The sequence below is a fragment of the Chrysochloris asiatica genome, unplaced genomic scaffold (assembly GCF_000296735.1).
Source record: "Chrysochloris asiatica unplaced genomic scaffold, ChrAsi1.0 scaffold00055, whole genome shotgun sequence".
NCBI lineage: Eukaryota > Metazoa > Chordata > Mammalia > Afrosoricida > Chrysochloridae > Chrysochloris > Chrysochloris asiatica.
This window is the reverse complement of record NW_006408573.1, coordinates 1,908,948-1,928,745: the sequence shown is the minus strand read 5'-3', so window position 1 is coordinate 1,928,745 and position 19,798 is coordinate 1,908,948. Positions and strand designations below refer to the sequence as shown.

The window sequence follows — 19,798 nt, the reverse complement described above, 5'->3', positions numbered from 1 at the left end:
CTGAGCGCTGCTGCAAGCTGCTGCATGCCATCAAGTTGCTTCCGACTCCTGGTGACACTGGATAGCGTTTCCAGTGCTGCAGATCTTTATGGGAGTAAAAAACCTCATCACTCTCTCATGGAGTCGCTGGTGGATTCGAACTGATGGCCTTGTGGTTAGCAGCCCAATGTATAACCAACTCCTCTACCAGGGCCCCTGTACATTGAGTACAATCACTAAAAAATGTATTGCAGCATCAAAAGAATCTGTGGAGCATTTGATAAAATGTTTAAATTTTCCCTTATATTCCAAAAGACTGGAAATAGTATAAATTGGAATATCTCAAACATAATATGACACAGCTAATATAATATTTAACATACAGTAAAACTCATACTTGCAGAAGTAATTTGATTCTTTTCATCTCTGTTATCTGCCAATCATATGTCTTTTGTGCAAATCATATATAATTTTTTTCAAGTTGAAATTTTAGTTTTAATGTTTAATACAATTGATGTATTTTGTATTGGTATATATTTTAATTTATGGAACTATTTTACCACTAGGTTATGTATTGTTTTGTAGGAACTAAAAGAGACATTCCAAATTTTGGCATAGTGGAATACTGGTTCCGTTTAAGAGTTCCCATGGATCAAGCAATAAGACTTTATCGAGAACGAGCAAAAGCTTTGGGATATATAACATCAAATTTTAAGGGACCAGAGAAAATGCAATGGGTAAGTTTGTTTAAATTTAAGACCTTTTTATGACACAGAAATTTTATATTTCTTTATATATCATGCTTTAAACTGAAATCATTTTCTTCTATGGCCATAATATGGTTTGTTTTTCCTTAACTTTTTAAACTTTATTTTCAAATGATTATAAATTCACAGGAAGTCACTAAAATACTACAGAGGTCCCCTGTACCTGTAAAACCATAAGGAGACCATATCTGACTACCCCATATAAAGAGACCATGTGTGACTTCTCCAGGCTTCACAAAGAAGAAAGAGAATCAAACTCAAAATCAGCCCTCGATTGATTCCTATGAAACAGAGGTCGGACATGCTTCTACTCTACAACTTGCTGTCTCCTGTTCTGACATCACCCATTTCTCCCACAGTACTGTCTGCTTCACATCTGGGTTCAATAATCCATTGCACCATTGGGGAGAAAGGGGGTAAAAGCAGCAGTGAAGCAGCGAGCTAAGCGTCACAATATTCAGAGGGTTTCTGTGGACCTGGTTGGAGACCTGGTTGGCAAGCAGTGCGAGGAGACCCGAGGACTCCTGGGCCCAGAGTCAGTGATGTGGCCACGGAGGACTCAAGTGGAGAATGGAGCTGCTGGCTGATGGGAAGAGAGGGCATGTGCACAAGAACACCCACACTTGCAGATGACACCCACGTGACCGGGACTGGACTGGATGACTGGATGATCAGAGCTCAACCAGGAGAAGAAAGAAGGGGGTGGGGGGTGGGGGTGGGAGAAGATTGAGCTGATCCAAGCTGATGAACTTGACCTACGCATAGGAATGCAGTGACACAAAAGAAGCGACAAATCCTTACAGCAAAAAACATTCCCACCCCCTTCACACACAGAGTAGACAGAGAGGGGCAACTTGGACATTGGATACTCAAATGGGGAGGGAGGGACTACAAAGGCAAGAAGTAACTGGCTTACAAGCTTTCAAGGGGGAACCTAGAGCTAGGGGGCATGGAGGAAGGCAGAATCACCAGTGAGTACTATCCAATTTGTCTAGGTGGAGCTGATGAAATGAAATACAGTGGGTTACGTGCGATACTGTAGTGAATAATGATTATCAAGACGGATTGTGAGTGTTGGAAATGCAAGGGTAGAAGTTTTGTAGCAAGGAAGAGAGCGATTATTTTTCCAGTCTAGGAGCGGAGGTCTCTAGGACCACCAACGGATAAGAGCCGAGAACAGGACCCCACCCAGAGAACCGGGGATGCCTGAGATGGAGACAGAGATGATGACATGGAGGGATGAAGCGGCTGGGGACTTTGGATCCAGAGAGGGAGAGGAACTGTGGGCTGAAGACTGAGGGGGGAAGGGGGAGTGTAGAGCACGGGCTTCTAGGATATGCCCTTTGGTCGGAAGACGATGCATGGAGGGGATTGGAACCATGACAATGTAATGATATACGATGGAATGAATATGGAACTGAGGTTCTCTCATGTAAACTATCATATAATTCATAATTAAACATTAAATAACAATAATAATCCATTGCAGTGGGCACACTGAACTCCTATAACACTGTTCATGATGATGGTGCTTCTCAGAGATGTTTGCAGGGTACAATTCAGGATCAAACTAACTCAAGAGGCAGCGGTTCTCCAATAAGGAACCCCTTTTGTCTGCCATGCTGCAGGCACACCCCACTCTTGTCTTCTGCCTCTCAACCATATGGCCCCTTGACCTCTGCCCTGCTCCAGCAAGTGTTACAAAGTTCTTTTAGTCAGTCTGTGAATACCCAAAGGGCACATGCTGCAAGCCAGTCTCCCTCCCATAGACAAGCTTTGCTTAGTCCATGGTCTTTGAGCCCAAAGCTGCTCTGTCTTTCCACGCTGGATCTCACACTCCACTCATGCTCTTCCTTCTTGATGGTCTTGGGATCTTCTGTCTCTGCTTCGGAGATGGCTCCTTTTAAACCTAGCTGCAGGGCAAAACTAACCAATCCCAGCCATTTGTTTTGTTTGTTAAGTGCTGTCAAGTCGATTGTGACTCTGCATAGGATTTCCGAGGAGCAGCTGGTGAGCTTGAACTGCCGACCTTGCAGTTCAATTGGCTTTGCAGTCTGGTGCATTAACCCACAGTGCCATTGCATACCTTATTTGCATAGTCCCACCCAATGACTTGGAGTCCTGGATCGATTAGGTCGATTTGAACTGCAAGATTGATGGTTCAAACTCACCAGGTGCTCTTTGGAAACCATCTACAGGGTCTCTATGAATTGGAACCGACTCGATGGCATACAACAACAACAACCCAGTCACTTGGTGAGAATTAAAACATTGCATAGAAAAGCCATATCCAGTAAACTCAAGGCACCGTAGCACCCTTCTCTCCATTAAAGCATGTTACATAACTATAGTTCAGTATCAAAGGCAGGAAATTGACGCTGGTACCATGTTATTAACTGTACTACAGACGTAATTCAGATGTTACCATCTTTCTACACACTGTGTGTGTGGCTCTGTACCATGAAATCACATGTACAGAAAGATTCATGGAACTACCACCACAGTCAAATACAGAGCTGTTCGACCACCACAAAGGAACACCCTGGTATTGCCAGGAAAACTAACACTCTACAGCTGATGTACTGTTGCAGCCATTTTTTAATTATCTTTAGGAAAATTTTACTTGCAAGTGATACTGATATTGTTTGATGCTCTCCACATTTTGTCGGATCATCTTTGTTTGGGATGCGTACAAATACGAATCTCTTCCAATTGGTTGACCAGGTAACTGTCTCCCAAATTTGGCAGAGATGAGAGCATGCCTCCAGTGCTGCATCAGTTTGCTGAAAGATTTCAGTTTGTATTCTGTTCATTCCTGGACTGTTGTTTTTCATCAGTATCTTCAGGGCAGCTTGGATTTCTTCCTTCAGTACCATTGGTTCTTGATCATACTCTATCTCTTAAAATGGTTGAACCTTGACCATTTATTTTTGGTACAGTGACTCTGTAGACCTTCCATATTCTATTGATGGGTTTTGTGTCATTCAGTATTTTGCCCGTTATTGTTGTTAAGTGCCGTTGAGTTGGTTCTGACCCATAGCGACCCTTTGTAGGGTTTCTGAAGAGTGACTGGTGAGCTTGAACCACGACCTGGCAGTTCAAACTGACTTTGCAGTCCAGAGCATTAACCCACAGCACCACACCAGGACTCCATTTAATACTGCCCATTTTGTTGTTGTTAAGTGCTGTTGAGTCAGTGCTGACCCATAGCGACCCTGTATAGGGTCTCCAAGGAGCAGCTGGTGAGCTTGAACCGCTGATCCGTGCAGTTCAGACAACTTTGCAGTCTGGCGCATTAACCCACAGCGCCACACCAGGACTCCAGTACTGCCCATAGAATCCTTCAATATTACAAGTCAAAGCTTGAATTGTTTTTCAGTTCTTTTAGTTTGAGAACTGCTGAGCGTGTTCTTCCCTTTTGGTTTTTTAACTCCAGGTCTTTGCACATTTCACTGTAATATTTTGCCTTCTGGAACTGCCCTATGAAATTCTCTGTTCAGCTCTTTGACTTCCTCATTTTTTCCATTCACTTTGGCATCTCAGTGCTGGAGAGCAAGTTTCACAATTTCTTCTGACATTCATTTTGGTGTTTGCTTTTCTTTCCTGTCTTTTAATGACCTTTTGCTTTCTTCCTCATCTAACACTGAATTCCAAACGTAAGAAAGAATGGCACCCTTTTCCCAGAGAGCATCTTTCAGTGCTAATATTCTTCAGAAGACACTTTGGGAGATGGGCATTACAAATAGGAAGACCAGCTTATTTGTCTAGATTTATAGTGTAAAAGTTTTCAGACTTCCAGGTCAAAGAAAGGTGATCCAACAAAATGTGGAAGGCATCAAACACTATCATTACACTTCCAGTTTCTGGCTTGAATGAATCATTTATTGGTGGGATTTCCACTTTTGTGGTTAAATTTAAGAGGAGACAAAGAACTACTTTATAAATCCTGCCACTCAGCCTTCCATAGCTGAGTGCAAACTAGCCCTGGGAATGCTGTGCTATATATAATTCCCTCCTCAGATTTCCTCTCCCCACACCCCCGAAGTCTCCACTAAAGAGAGAATTTATCTTAATTTCTCTAGAGTCAGAGGTCCCAGGTTCCCAGTCCACATTCACAAGTGCAATGAAAGAGGGCTCTCTTTGTGGAAGAAAGAGAATTCTCCAACACTGAAGCACTCACATTTTCTTTGTCTTGGATAATGTCAGCCATACATAACAACTTCATATTGTTCTCTAGAATATTTGTTGACCACCTGAATAATAGTTCCAAAATAATAGTAGTTCCGAAAGAGCCATGGGCTAGTTTCCAGTTCTACTAATAACTCCTTTTGCTTATCTGTCTTCTAAAATTACCTCTCAGCCTTAGATTATTATCTCCTCCAAGCTTTATGCCTGAGTCCTAGTGTGGCATTGTAGGATCAGCACTGGACTGCTAACCTCAAAGGCAGAGTTTCAAACCTACCAGCCGCTCCTCAAAAACCCTATACAGGGCTGCTATGAGTCAGAACCAACTTGTAGGCATTTTACTACAACAGGCCTTATCTCTGACTGGTCTCTTATTCTTATAGCATTTGGATTTCAGTATACAGCAAATGCCCAGGTTATGAACATCCAATAGACAACTCTTACTTATCCTTTTTGTTGTTGTTGTTGTTGTTGTTGTGTGCCATGGAGTCGGTTCTGACTCATAGCGACCCTATACAGGCTGTAAATCTTTACAGGAGCAGAAAGCCTCATCTTTCTCCCGTGGAACGGCTGGTAGTTTCGAACTGCCGACCTTGCGATTCACAGCCCTATTCGTGACCACTACGCTACCAGAGCTCCTTTACTTGTCCTTTAATGTTATGTAAATGTATCCTACCTTTGAAACGAATGAACAATCCCCTACTTATAACAATTATTCCACACAATCACCTTCAGGTGCTGTACATATATCTTTTAAATCACTTTTTTCTTGCGCTAAAGAAAGGCTAAATAAGAACTGGGTGCACCTGTTCCAATTTAATCTAAAAATTCAACTTAATTTGTAGTTGACACACTTGGGAACTGATCTCATTCTTAACACAGGACAACAGCCTGTACAGCCTAGTGTTAGCCTCGGGTAGCTGCTTCCTTAGTCCCAAGAATTTCAGAATGCTGGCCAACCCAAATATAACAAACGAATTGCTCTGGATGGGCCCCACCTGATTCACTGGAATCTCACTTAATGGAATAGGATCAGAATTGCTAAAGGGTTAACTCTTGATAAAGCTGTGAACTAGAGAACATTCATCTTTGAACCCTTTACTCGTTAGGTATTAAATAAAAATTTTTAAAGTCAGGATTAACTTTTTTCTTGGTTCTATTTGATTAAAGCACCAATCTCCAAATACATGTTCATATGTTCTGTCTAATGTTTGTTGCAAATAGCACAAGATCATCTGTTCACACACATTCTAGAGAACTTTGGATCTGAGTAAAAATCAAGGGTCTTAGGTACTGAGAAATTCACTACAGCATGAAAATATACAACTGTTGTACATTTACAAAATTATTTTATTTGGGGGTTGGCACTGCCTTTTATCTTTTCATTGTATTATTACTGTCATTTAAATATGTATGTGTTTCAGTTAAGTCAACCAATACCCAAAACTGCTCAGCTCAATCCTGCAGATTCCACAGATGGCAACTTAAATGAACTTCACATCACAATAAGATGCTGCAACCACCTGCAGTCCCGAGCTGGCCACCTGCAGCCACACCCATATGTTGTGTACAAGTTTTTTGATTTTGCTGACCATGACACAGCCATCATTCCCAGTAGCAACGATCCACAATTTGATGATCATATGTGTTTCCCGGTGCCAATGAACATGGATCTAGACCGATACCTCAAGTCAGAGTCTCTGAGTTTGTATGTGTTTGATGACAGTGATACCCAGGAGAATATTTACATTGGAAAAGTCAATGTGCCTCTGATTTCATTGGCACACGACAGGTGTATCTCAGGTAAGCCTATGTACTTCAATCTATGATTTTAAGAAAACCAAACCTCAAAATTGTGAAAATGAATTGTTTCTATCCAATTTTCGAACTTTCTCAGACAATCTTTTAACTTTAGGCCTATAATACTACATTTTTTGCGTTATTGTGGCTCCAGGGATTATAATGTATACCTTAATTTATCACAATCTACTAAAAATTATTGCTAACAGTTCAGTTAAAATACAGAAATTCTGCTCACTGTCACTGTCTCCTCCCCGTCCTTTGTGCTGCTCTTGTCCTATTTGTGTGTATGGCGGTGGTGCTGTGCAGTCAAGTCCCTTCTGACTGAAAATGACTTCATAGGGTTTCCGAGGCTGTAAATCGTTACAGGGGCAGAAAGCCTCATCTTTATCCTGCAGAGTGGCTAGCTGATTCAAACTGCATCACCCACTACAGTACCAGGCTTCTAACATATGTTGTTATTGTTAAGTGCCATGGTGTCAGTTTTGACTCAGAAACTACCCTGTATAAGGATTCCAAAGCTTTAAATGTTTTTTGGAAGCAGAAAACTTCTTTCTCCCACGGAGCAGCTGGTGGGCCTAAACCTCCAACCTTGTGATCCACAGTCCAGTGCTTATCTTACACAATCACTGCCCTCCCTATATCTGTATATGTTGTTGTTAAGTACCTTCCAGTCAGTTCTGACGCATGGCGACCCTATATAGGGTTTCCAAGGAGTGACTGATGAGCTTGAATTGCTGGTTTTGTAATTCAAACCAACTTTGCGGTCCAGTGGCTACTTCACAGCACCACACCAGAACTCCATATATGTATATTGTTGTTGTTGTTGTAGTTGTTAAGTGCAGTTGAGTCAGTTCTAACTCATAGCGACCCTGTATAGGGCTTCCGAGGAGCAACTGGTGAGCTTGAACTGCCAACAAGGTAGTTTAAAGTGATCCTGCAGTTTAGTGCATTAACCCGCAGTACCACACCAGGACCCCATATATGTATATGTTGTTGTTGTGAAGTGCCGTCAAGTTGATTTCCGACCCATTGCAACCCTGTGTAGGGTTTCCAAGGAAGAGCTGACAAGCTTGAACCTCCAGCCTTGTAATTCATACTGACTTTGCAGTCCATCACATTAACCCACAGCTGCAAAAAATATGGCACACACACACACAGAGAAATACGGTATCAACCATTCCTCCTACAACACTCTGATTCTCCATTGTCACGGCCACACAGAACTCAGACACCACACTCACCGTTACAGGGTTTGTTAGGGAAGTGAAGAGATTAGAATTCAGGTTCCTAAATGATCAGAACACAGTTCTTCCCATCAGTCTCCTCAGCCATGCCCACAGGCAGGTCTCTCTCTGCTCCAGCAGTACTAAAAGTTCTCCTCCAGCTGCCCACAGGACACACCACTGTGCCACCATAAACCTCAGTCTGGAAGCACTGGGCTCTAACTCCGTGGATCAGCAAACCTAACTCCCCTGATGAAGTGCCTGGTGGCACCCCACTCTGTCCACAGTCCCTGCGCTGTACGTCGTCTGTGGGCTGGGAAACTCACCACTCTGTGCGGTGCTGCTGATTCTGCTGCTTCTCCTCTACCACTCTTGGCTCTTCTTTAATGGTAGTGAGATCACTCTAGCCCATGTTAGAGTTCCAAGTTTTCACTATTAACGCTATCAACATCCAGAACTGAATCACGTCATCCTATCAGTATCTTCTCACACTTTCTCTTACCCAGACCCAGTAGGAAAAGAGTCATTTGGTGGGAGGTACAAAGACTAAAGCTAGAAGACATACTGGGAGTGTGGTGGCGCTAGAGGATAGCAGTGGAATACGAACCACAAAGTCAGTGGTTTGAACCCTCCATCTGCTCTGTGGAAGAAAGATGAGGCTTTCTGCTCCTGCAAATATTTATAACCTTGAAAATCCTAGACAGGGTCTCTATGTGTAAGAACGGACTCGAAGGCATGTAACAATAACAGAAGAGATAGTAAATAATTCACTACAGTACATATGCTGATATATGTTATAAACCCAACAATTCAGTGTTACAATTACTGCTTTATGTAAAGCTCCCAATGATTAAAAAAAAAAATCAATAACTACTTTTCAGCTCCAGAATTCCTGTTTCACTCTTTTATAATGTCTATCTCGTTCTTATAATCCTAATCTCTATCTTTTTATCATTTCCTTTATTTGGAGTCCTGGTGTGGCGGTATAGGGTAAGCACTGGACTGCTAACTACAGGGTTGGCAGTTCAAACCCACCAGCTGCTCCTTGGAAACCCTATCCAGGGTTGCTATGAGTCAGAACTGACTCGACGGCACTTCACAACAACAATTAGATTTTATTTGTCATCACACTTTCCTTTGAACCTTTGGTTTTTTTCAGTTCTTTGAACATACTCATGATAGCTACTCTGAGGTATGTGTCAGTAAGTGTAAACTCAGAGAGCTTCCGTTGGCTGGTTTGTGTGAGTGTGTGCACATAGCACACGTTCTTGTTTCTTTGCCTGTCTCATAATGTTTTATTGTTGAAAACGGGATGTTTTGTTTGTTCTGCTTTCATTTTTAATGTAAGCCTGGGTCAGCATAGTTTTGCAGTCAGCCAGTGTTTGATCAAAGGTTGTACTTAACCTTTGAACCGCTGAGCCTGTGGACTTCCCCCCTTTGCTGAATGGCCTGTATGGGGCTTAGAAAATGCAGTTTACCAGTCAGCCCCTTCTTTTACTTTCTGCAGTCATTGTTGTTGTTATTGTTGTGAAGTGCCGTCAAGTCGATTCCGACCCATAGCGATCCTGTATAGGGTATCCAAGGAGCAGCTGGTAAGTTTGAACCACTGACGTTGGAGTTCCAACGACTTTGCAGTCTGCGCATTAGCCGGCAGCTCCAAACCAGGACTCCTTCTGCAGTCATTAGGACTCATATTAAGCCAGGGGCAGATCACCTACTAGCATCCTCGGGTTCCTCCTGAGCATATGCACAGCCTGGTGCCTGCTCCTGGCCTCTCAGGCCACCAGATATGAGTATAATTGATCTTATCAAAGTCCACTCTGAATATCTTACTTCTGGATCTCCCTGTGACGTTTTTACTGGCCACCTAATCTTTTGCTTCCTCCAGCCATTCCTGAGACTTCAGGCTGATTGTAACAGAAGCCTTCCCTGAGTTTTTGCCACTGAAATTGCTGTTGTAACAGTGCTTCCGAGAATGAAACTAATTACACTGTGCTCCAAATAAAGTCAGCCTCCTGCAACAGAGGCTGCCTGTCTTCATGGCCTGGGAGCTGGGAGAGAAGGGAGGAAGTGAGCAGTCCCACAGACTTCTCCTCTTCCTGAGGTTGAATAACTGTTCTCCACTTCTTATATACCTGTCATCAATTTACAGAGTACTTAAAGTGTTGTCTTTTACCATTATTTTCCCCTGGTTTTATCATTACATTTTGTGGGAAAGATTTGCCAAGTTTCTCACTTAGTCATTCCGAAAGGTCTCCTCTGCCTATAAGAGATGTTAAACCTCCCTATATTCCAACTATATCCTTTTGTTCTGCTTAAAGTCTGGAATTTTGTTTTCAGTTAGCCATTCAAAAAAGTAGCAGTTACGGATACTTTTAAGCAAAAGTTATCCTTATAGTATAGGTTTTTGTTTTTGGTTGTTTTTTTTTAATTTTATTGTTCAGGGACTCGTCATACCTGAAAACCTAGTACAGTGATTACAATTTGTGACTAAATATTATAGATTCATTTGTGTTGTTAGGTGCTATTCCAATTCATAGCGACTGTGTGCACAACAGAACAAACCACTGCCTGCTCTAGCACCAACCTCACCATCATTGTGCTTGAGCCCACTGCTGCTGCCACTGTGTCAGTCCACCTCATTGGGGGCCCTCCACCAAAAGGGGCTTATCTCCTGGCACTATATCTGATAATATTCTGGTGCTATCTCATAGTGTTCCTCTCCTTCTTCCTAGTCTGTCTCAGTCTGGAAGCTCATCTGAAACCTGCCCACCGTGAGTGACCCTGCTGGTATTTAAAATACCGGTGGCATAGCTTCCAGAATCACAGCAACTCACAAGTCACCAGAGTACAACAAACTGACAGACAAGTGATAGTAGATTCAGCTGGGTGGTAGTTTTTGTTACTGATGTTTGTTTTGTGTGATTTTTTTGTTTTATGGAAACTTGTTGCCATATTAATTTGGAGTAATGTATCAAACGTGGCAACAGTAGTGACATTGGCCCAGGATCGGGCAGTATTTCATTCTGCTGTGCATAAGGTCGCTATGGGTCGGTATAACAATAACAACACCACCAATGCCAGTAAAATATATTTATTATAGAATTATACAGAAATATAAGGGCCCAGGCATATTTGAAATTTTGAAGTTTTAATACATTTTTCTTTAGAGACAAGCATCTTTCAAGTCAAAATGAAGGTTGATATTTGAACTGTAACCTGGATAATGTCTCAGAGGGAGACTCAGCATGCTAAATGACCTCTGAATTTAATTTTAGTGAATTAAAATATTTATAAAATAATTTTCACATCTCTGAAATCAATCTTACCTTTGAGGCCTGAGCTTCTGAAAGCGGTCTGCTTGAGAGATTCTTTTGTCTGTTTTTTATGCTACATATCATTTGAGTCATTGGAGTTCTGCCTAAAAAACAAATTATTTGAAAGGTAGGGGCAGCTCTGTTTGTTACTCTTTCATTCTTATGGTGATAAAACTTCACCTGGCACTAATTAAGGTCATTTTTATAATTTGACAGGTGTATTTGAGTTAATAGATCATAAAAAACATCCTGCAGGCACCATCCATGTTGTATTAAAATGGAAATTTGCTTACCTTCCACCAAGCGGATCAATTACAAGGGAAGACTTAGGACATTTCATTTGTAATGAAGAGCCAGAAGTTGTTAATCCATCCGTTGTGGTAAGTAACAGTGACGCTCAGTTTCCTATGAAATTTAGAAAATAGCTGCCCACCCCCCCAAAAAAAAAAAAAAAAAAGCTGAAGCATGATTTAAAATTTCATGTTCTTTATACTCAATTTGACCTATTGGTTTATCTTAGGCTCCAACACCTAAACCAAGACACCGTTTGACACCTGTAGAAAAGAAAGTATCCTTTGTGGATACCTTGCCACATCAGAGTTCTGTAAGTAGTAAACCTCAAATTACTGATATTTTTCCTATAACAAATATTGCACTTAATAACAACAACAACAATAGGTATATATATTCTAGAGACTGCAAAGCCGTTAGAACTGCAAGGTCGGTGGTTCAAGCTTACCAGTTGCTCCTTGAAAACTCTATACAGGGTCACTGTGGGTCAGAACCGACTCAACAGCACTTCACAACACACAATATATTCTATTTGATTTAAATAGAAACATGAATAAAATACTTCTTTTTCCTTGACCATGTTAGCTTTGTAATTTGCTGATTAGATGTAAACTCTCCCTTGGTCCACGTCTGTCCTCCGCAACTGCTGCCTAATCTTCTGCTCCCATTTAAAAAAAAAGAAAAAAATTCTGGCTCCTTTCCTCATTTCTTTTTGAACTCATTCTGTCAAGCTTCTGTTGTTGTTAAATTCCCATTGTGTGCTAAGGAACCTTGACCTTCCTTTTGCCTTACCTAGCAGTCCTTTCCAGCCTCTATCTCAGGTGGCCCATGGCCTAGGACAAGGTGGAGTACTTGCTCCTGCTTTTCTTGGTTGCCCTCCTGACTGACCATTCTTCTCACTCTCTTGGACCGTATCTCTGAATGCTGAAGCGGCTCACCAGCCAATCCTCAGACCGTCCTCATATCTCTTCTCCTTTCAGCTTTATCAGTGTTTGGATTTTATCTGGTTCATGGCATTTTAAAGCATCTATATATTGTTGTTGCTGTTGTTAAGAGCCATTGAGTCGGTTCCGACCCATAGCAACCCTGTACAGGGTTTCCGAGGCTGTAAATCTTTACAGGAACAGAAAGCCTCATCTTTCTCCCGCAGAACAGCTGGGAGTTTCAAATTGCTGACCTTGTGGTTCACAGCCCGATTCGTAACCACTACGCTACCAGAGCTCCTTATCTATATATTGTTGTTGTTGTTGTTAAGTGCCATTGAGTCGGTTCCGACCCATAGCAACCCTGTACAGGGTTTCCGAGGCTGTAAATCTTTACGGGAACAGAAGGCCTCATCTTTCGCCCGCAGATCAGCTGGTAGTTTCGAACTGCTGACCTTAAGGTTCGCAGCCCGATTCATAACTACTACACTACCAGAGCTCCTTTATATATTGGACACTCATATTTCAGCTGCTTTCTCAACTTTATTTCTGATTTTCACTATTTTTCCCTTGCTGCTTATTTCTTACCACTGGATGCCTAATTAAACAAAATAAAACCCCACTACCATAGAGTCAAAGGAGCTCTGGTAGTGTAGTGGTTATGAGTTGGGCTGCCAACTGCAAGGTCAGCAGTTCAAAACTACCAGCAGCTCTATGGGAGAAAGATGAGGCTTTCTGCTCTTGTAAAGATTTATAGCCTCGGAAATCCTGTGCAGGATCACCATGAGTCGGAACTGACTCCACAGTGCTTAACAACAACAACACAACAACAACCATAGAGTCAGTTCCAATTTATAGTGACACCAAGATTTCTGGAATGGCTCTGTAGGATGAGCAGTGGACCACAAGGTCATTTTGAACCTCAAGGTCAGCAGTTCAAGCTTATCAGCTATTCCTTGGAAACTCTATATAACGTCTCAAGGAGTAGGAACAAAGTCGATAGCACTCAATAACAACAACGGCAATATAGAATTTCTAAAACTGTAAATCTGTGTGGAAGCAGACAACCTCATCTTTCTCCTGAGGAGCAGCTGCAGGGTTTGAACAACTAGCCTTGCTGTTAGCAACCCAGTGCCTAGCCCACAGTGCTACCAGGGTGCCTCAGGTGTCTAACTGGCATCTCAAAACCTGGTTACACCAAACCTCATCTGCAGTTTTGCCTCTTTCAGTGTTCCCCATGCTCAGTAAATGATAAAATCACTCACTAAGTTCTGTAGGTCTGAAGTTTGGGAGACATCCCCTGGACTCAGCTCTTTTTCTCATACCCGTATTCAGCCCATCTACAAAACCTGCTAGTTGTACCTTCAGAAGATAACCTACATTCAAACACTTCATATCACCTCAAGCTACCACCATCTCTCATGCAGACTTTTAAACACTGTCTTAGTAATTGAGTTATAGCTTTCATATGTAGTAAAGGGCACAAATCTTAAGCTTACAGTGCAATGAATTTTTACGTATATAACTACCACACAGAACATAATATTCTGCCTCTCCGAAACAGAATGATATTTGGCTTACATCAAACATTTAATATACATGTGCTAACTAAAGGAATTTGAACATTATAGTTCTAGAGGTATGTTATTATAGCTAACATCTCCTGAGCATTTATTATGTTCCAGGTACTGAAATAAGCTCTTGATATACATTGTTGTCGTTAAGTAGTGTCGAGTCAATTCCAACTCATAGCGATCCTGTATGGGATTTCCAAGGAGCATCTGGGGTGTGAACTGCCTGCCTTGTGGTTAGAGGTGCAGTGTTTATCCTACAAGATACACTGAACTCATTTAAAGGCTTACAACACTGCACAGGTCCTGGTACACTAGCATTACTGTAATTTAAAGACAGGGAAAAGTGATTGTTTCAAAAGGCTGAGTAACTTGTTCAAGGTCAAAGTAGTAGAGCTGAAATTCAAACACAGCCTGATTTCTAAGTAAGTGATTAATATAAAGAAGAAAAATACTTATAGATGTATGTTACAGTATTACTCATAATAGCTAAAAATTGTACACTAATTAAATATCCAACAATAATAAAATGACTCATTAAATCATAGTACATCCATGATTTATTATATTGTCACTTAATAACATCAATGTTAATAGTATTAATTTAAAATAAATACTTTTAAATGCAACAGAACGTATTGTATTTATAACACAGGCATGCATCACTATTTGCCTCTGTCCCACTTAGTCCATGCAGACCTGTTTCAGTGTTCCCCTATCTACTGTGTTGTTCTTCCACCTCCTCCCCCTTCTTTTATTGCCCTCCCTAACACCCGAACTATGATGTGTCTGCCCTTACCCTGTGCTTTACCATCACCTCCCTCCTAAACCCCCCACCCCAAACCCTCCGTTGTGGTTACCATATATTCCATTAACTTTTCCCTCCATTTAAGACAGTTTTATCCTGTAATCTACCTGACCTCACCTCCTGGATCTCTGTTCCTCTGTGTTTACCTTCTTTCACACTGTAATTGTTTTGATCATAGACTGACATCCCAGATCCTCTGAATTTGTTCTTATACTTTTATTCTGTTCTCAATGCTTACATTTGTTGATTGAGTTACTGATGATGCAGCCACACATGTCATTCTCTGGTTCTTGTCTGTTCTTGTTGGTTCTCAGTCCACAGAACTCCCTTTAGGATGTTTTTTATAGCAGGGTTGCCTTTGGCGAAATCCCTTAGCTTCTGTTTATCCTGGAATGTTTTGATTACACCTTTGTATTTGACAGCTTTGCTAGGTAGAGAGGATTCTTGGTTGGCAGTTTTTTTTCTTTCAGGGTTTTATATATGTCTCCCCATTGCCTTCTTGCCTGCATGGTTTCCGCTCAGAGATCCAAGCTTAATCTGATTTGCTTGCCTTTATATTTTACACTTCTCTTTTCCCTAGCTGCTTTCAGATTCTGTCCTTATCTTTGATTTTGGAGAGCCTGATTATGATACGTCTTGGTGATTTTCTTTTAGGATCTATCCTTCCTGGGGTTTGTTGAGCTTCTTGAATACTTATCTTTTTGCTTTTCAGGATGTTAGGGAAATTTTCTTCCAGCAGCTCTTCAACTGTCTCTGTATTGCCTTCATTTTTTGTTTGTTTTATTTTACAAACAGTGCCTTAGGAAACTACATGAGGAATATCAACCATTTTACTGCAGTATACTAACTAAAGGAGCCTTGATAGTGTAGTGGGTTGTGCATTGGGCTGCTTACTGCAAGTTCTGCAGTTTGAATCTACCAGGTGTTCTACTGGAGAGAGATGAGGCTTTCTGTTGCCATAAAGATGTACAGCATCAGAATTCCTATTTAGGGTTGCTATGAGTAGAAACTGACTCAACAGCATACAACCACCACCACCACCACCATACTAAATTGTGTCATATGTGTAACTTTTATTTGCTCCCAATTTTTTTATTGCATATATATATATATACATATATGTAAATGTCTTTAAGTGAATTGGTATTTAATAATAAATACATAATGTCATACATGCATGCTTTCACATTAATGTAAGGAAACTTCCACTCCTCCTGAAGATAAGAAGGAAATTTTATCCGAAGTGGAGCATACACCAGAAATAGAAATCAATATGCCAACTGTTTCTCATATTCCAGAGGTATGAATTTGTATTAAAATTACTTTGAAAGATTTAATTTAGTTCTTAAAGACTTTGACTTGTGAGTATTGACATGTTTCAGGAAATCATAGCATTAATCCTATTTCATTAATCCATATGACTTTCTAGGAATAGAAAGATTAGAAATATGACAAGTGTAACAGCCACAATTATACTGATATTGATAGGTAGTAAGTAGATATGTGAAATAATGTCTTATGTAAAATTCATTTTTAGATTAATGAATTTTTCATTCTTAATTGATAATCAGATTTTCGTTGATCAGATTTTCATTTGCACAGTTGAAATGATTGCTTTCTAATGAGTCATATATATTACACATCTATATATTTAAGGTTCAAGCTTATATGTTTTATTATTCAAGTGCTTCAGCAAGAATGCTCATAAATGTGAACTAAGCAATAATAAATTTCTCACTGATTTCTTTTCTTCAGGATTCACAAGAAAACGCTGTAGATAAAATAAAAGAGAATAGTGAGACAGTGCAACAAGAAAAAGAAGATAATGCATCTGTATTATCCGAGGGTCAGCTTGCAGAACAAAGCTTGGCTTCTTCTGAAGATGAAACAGAAATAACTGAAGAATTAGAACCAGAAGGTGACTTGATATATATATATATATCATGAATTATTTACTTCCTTGGTTTGTTTAATCTTTGTTAGAGTTTACCTCATGGAACATTTTCATTTATTAATAGGAGCTACCTCCTGATACCAGTCTCTTAGCAGAAATTTTGGGATGCTGTTCAGTCTAGGTAACTAAGATCAGGTGGAGTTACTGCATCACTGCTTACTTTAGCTTGGAGTTCCACAGAAGAATGCAGATATCTTTGCTGACCAGGCTCCTGATAGATATCTTAAATTTATATCTTAAATTCTCTTTGGGTCTAGTATTATCATCTGGATTCTTCTAGAGGACTTGGTTTTTGAAAAAATTTAAACTAAGAAGCAAGACAAAAAAGAGAGCTTACGATAGGATTGTAATTATATAAAGGTCAAGAAAAAGCAAATTCATCTTTAGGGAGCAAAAGGTGTTTACCTGTGGAAGAAAGAATGAAAGCAGGGAAGGGCAAAGAGAGAGATTGCCAAGAGAAGCGAGGGTCCTTTCTGAGGCTGATGCGTCCGTCCACTGTGTTAATAGTAACGTTTTCATGGGTTTATCTGGAGGTCAAAGTAACCAGATTTTGTGTATGGTTTATTGCATGTTAGTTTCACTTTAATAAAGCTGTAAAAAATTTTAAACTGTTTAAATAGTAAGAACAACATGGTTGGTAAGGGAACTTTCTCTTTAATTTCATACTATAACAAACTGTATTTTTATTTCTTTGTTTCTACCAAAATTAAATTTTTATTTTCAATTGTTTTTCTCTCTTTCCTAAAATATAAACATAAACATCTTTGCTGCTTAAAACGGTCTAGACAGATTGCTCTTGAAGGTTATTCAATGATGTATGCTGATTTCTCCGCATTTAACAAGATACCTGTGTAATTGTTTTAACTTGTTTAAATAACACCTTTTGTATTTTATTTTTTTTTAACAGCTGAAGAGACTCGATCAACTTCTGACAGTGATGACTGTATTATTTCAAGTTCTATCTCTCAGAATATCAAACAGGTCAGTACCTTGATCCCAACTAGAAATATGCTGAAATAAAACTGCCTTTCATATCAGAGTGTATCACTCTTCATGTATGAAAATTTTAACGAACAAGTTTAACACATTATCTTAACCAAATAATTGTCTGAAACAAGAAAATTGTATTCACAGTTTCTTTATGTAATGGACCATATATGTAGGCATTATTTTTGCAAAAGCACCTAACACCAGTAGATTAGCAGCTGCTTGCTGAATCTAGTTGAGTTATCTGGTTCCTTCTAAGGACCAGTGTTCACAGGTATATTGAGTCACATCTGAACTTTAAACACAGTATGTGAGATTGCATGTCGAACTATAATAACTTACCTATTCTTACCTAAACACAAGAGTCAAAAGTATTGCTACAAGGGTTCCAGTGTGTACGTGTATAAATTGGTCTCAAATGACTTGTTTAAACATGTCTCTGCATTCATTGGATGGCTGCAGACAAGTTCTATCAGTAACACACTTATCGTAGTGTCATTAGGGTGCCTTCAAAAAAACGATCCAATCCAAAGATTGGATTCTAAGGGGAACTGCTGGACTAGTTTAAATCAATGTAAAGAGTCAGATTAGAAGGTTGTGGTAACTGGTCTTTGGAATTCCAAAGGAGTCATCTTGATAGATAATTTTGAAGGACACAGGGTGGTCATGAGGGCTTATAGGAAGAAGTTTTAAGAAAATGGACAACTGTATTGATGGAAACAGGCCAGGAAGCTTACACTGGGGGCTTTTATTATGACAGTGCACCTGCTCATTCTTCAAGAGCTGTCCTATGAGAATTCAATTGCAAACCTTACCCCAAATCCATCACTGATTTGCCCCTTCAGACTTACTTTTGTTCTCAAAATTCATCGAACATTTAAAAGGTACATGGTTTTAGTCCCTCGCAGATGCCCAAACTACCATTTTGATGGGGTGTAAATGTAAAATCACAGAATTAGGAGGGGAAGGGTTAGAGAGATGGAAACAATTGCTTCAGATATGTCCAAACCTAGATGGAAAATATGTTGAGAAACAATAGCCTAGCATTTTGATATTTTAGTTTACTGAAGCTATGATTTTTTTAGCAATACTTATAAATTTACCTTTATATATCTATGTATCAACTGTTTGAGTTCTTTAATTTCTGCCCCCCAAAATTAAAACTTCATAGAAGGTAATTAAATTTGTGCATAGACTTTCTGCTCCCGTAAAGATTTACAGTCTTGAAAACTGTGCCGAATCAACAGCACACAACCGCCACCATATATACTTTGCTCATTTTGTAGAAGATTGCTGAAAAGTAGTTTAAAATTTAAAAATAAGTATTAAATTGAAATTTTGAAAAAAGAATTATGCCTTAGATACATATTGAAAGCATATCATTTTTTATTATAAGGATGAAAGAAGTTATTATAAAAAGTAAATGTAAGAAAAACACCCTAGTGTTTTCTGTTGATCTACATTAATTTTCCTGAAATTAACCACACATGAAATTGAATATACTTTGGGGTGGGGTAGTGGCCAGGGAGACTGTACACTTTATTGATGAAATGGCATCACTCCTTTTAACTTTTGAAGTTTTCCACAATCTTAATCTCTTTCAAAACAAAGCTTTTCAATTATTGTCATAGATGTTCCCATGCAGTGGATAAATCTGTTGTTTCCATGTTTAATAAATACAAAAAGAACATCCATCTGCCCAAAATAAATTGCTATTATTGCATAATTACTAACTATATTATATATAACTATGTAGTTGTTGTTGTTACAATGTGCCGTGGAGTCGATGCCGACTCATAGAGTCCCTGTACAGGGCTTCTGAGGCTGTAAATCTTTACGGGAGCAGAAAGCCTAATCTTTCTCCGACAGAACAGCTGGTAGTTTCGAAATGCTTACCCTGAGGCTCGCCACCCAATTCGTAACCACTACGCTACCAGAGCTCCTTATATATAACAGTTGTTGTTGTTGTTGTTAAGTGCCATCGAGTCGG

At 39.8% G+C, this 19,798-nt stretch overlaps 1 protein-coding gene across 1 annotated transcript in view; it reads left to right on the top strand.

Annotated features, from left to right (window-relative positions):
- RPGRIP1L (RPGRIP1-like) overlaps positions 1–19,798 on the top strand; it is a 198,812-nt gene that overhangs the window by 99,347 nt on the left and 79,667 nt on the right. The window contains exons 16-22 of the mRNA XM_006863520.1: positions 565–716; positions 6,356–6,734; positions 11,491–11,654; positions 11,795–11,878; positions 16,066–16,167; positions 16,623–16,785; positions 17,729–17,802. Of these exons, the coding sequence (XP_006863582.1) occupies positions 565–716; positions 6,356–6,734; positions 11,491–11,654; positions 11,795–11,878; positions 16,066–16,167; positions 16,623–16,785; positions 17,729–17,802 (1,118 nt within the window). The remainder of the gene's footprint in view (positions 1–564; positions 717–6,355; positions 6,735–11,490; positions 11,655–11,794; positions 11,879–16,065; positions 16,168–16,622; positions 16,786–17,728; positions 17,803–19,798) is intronic.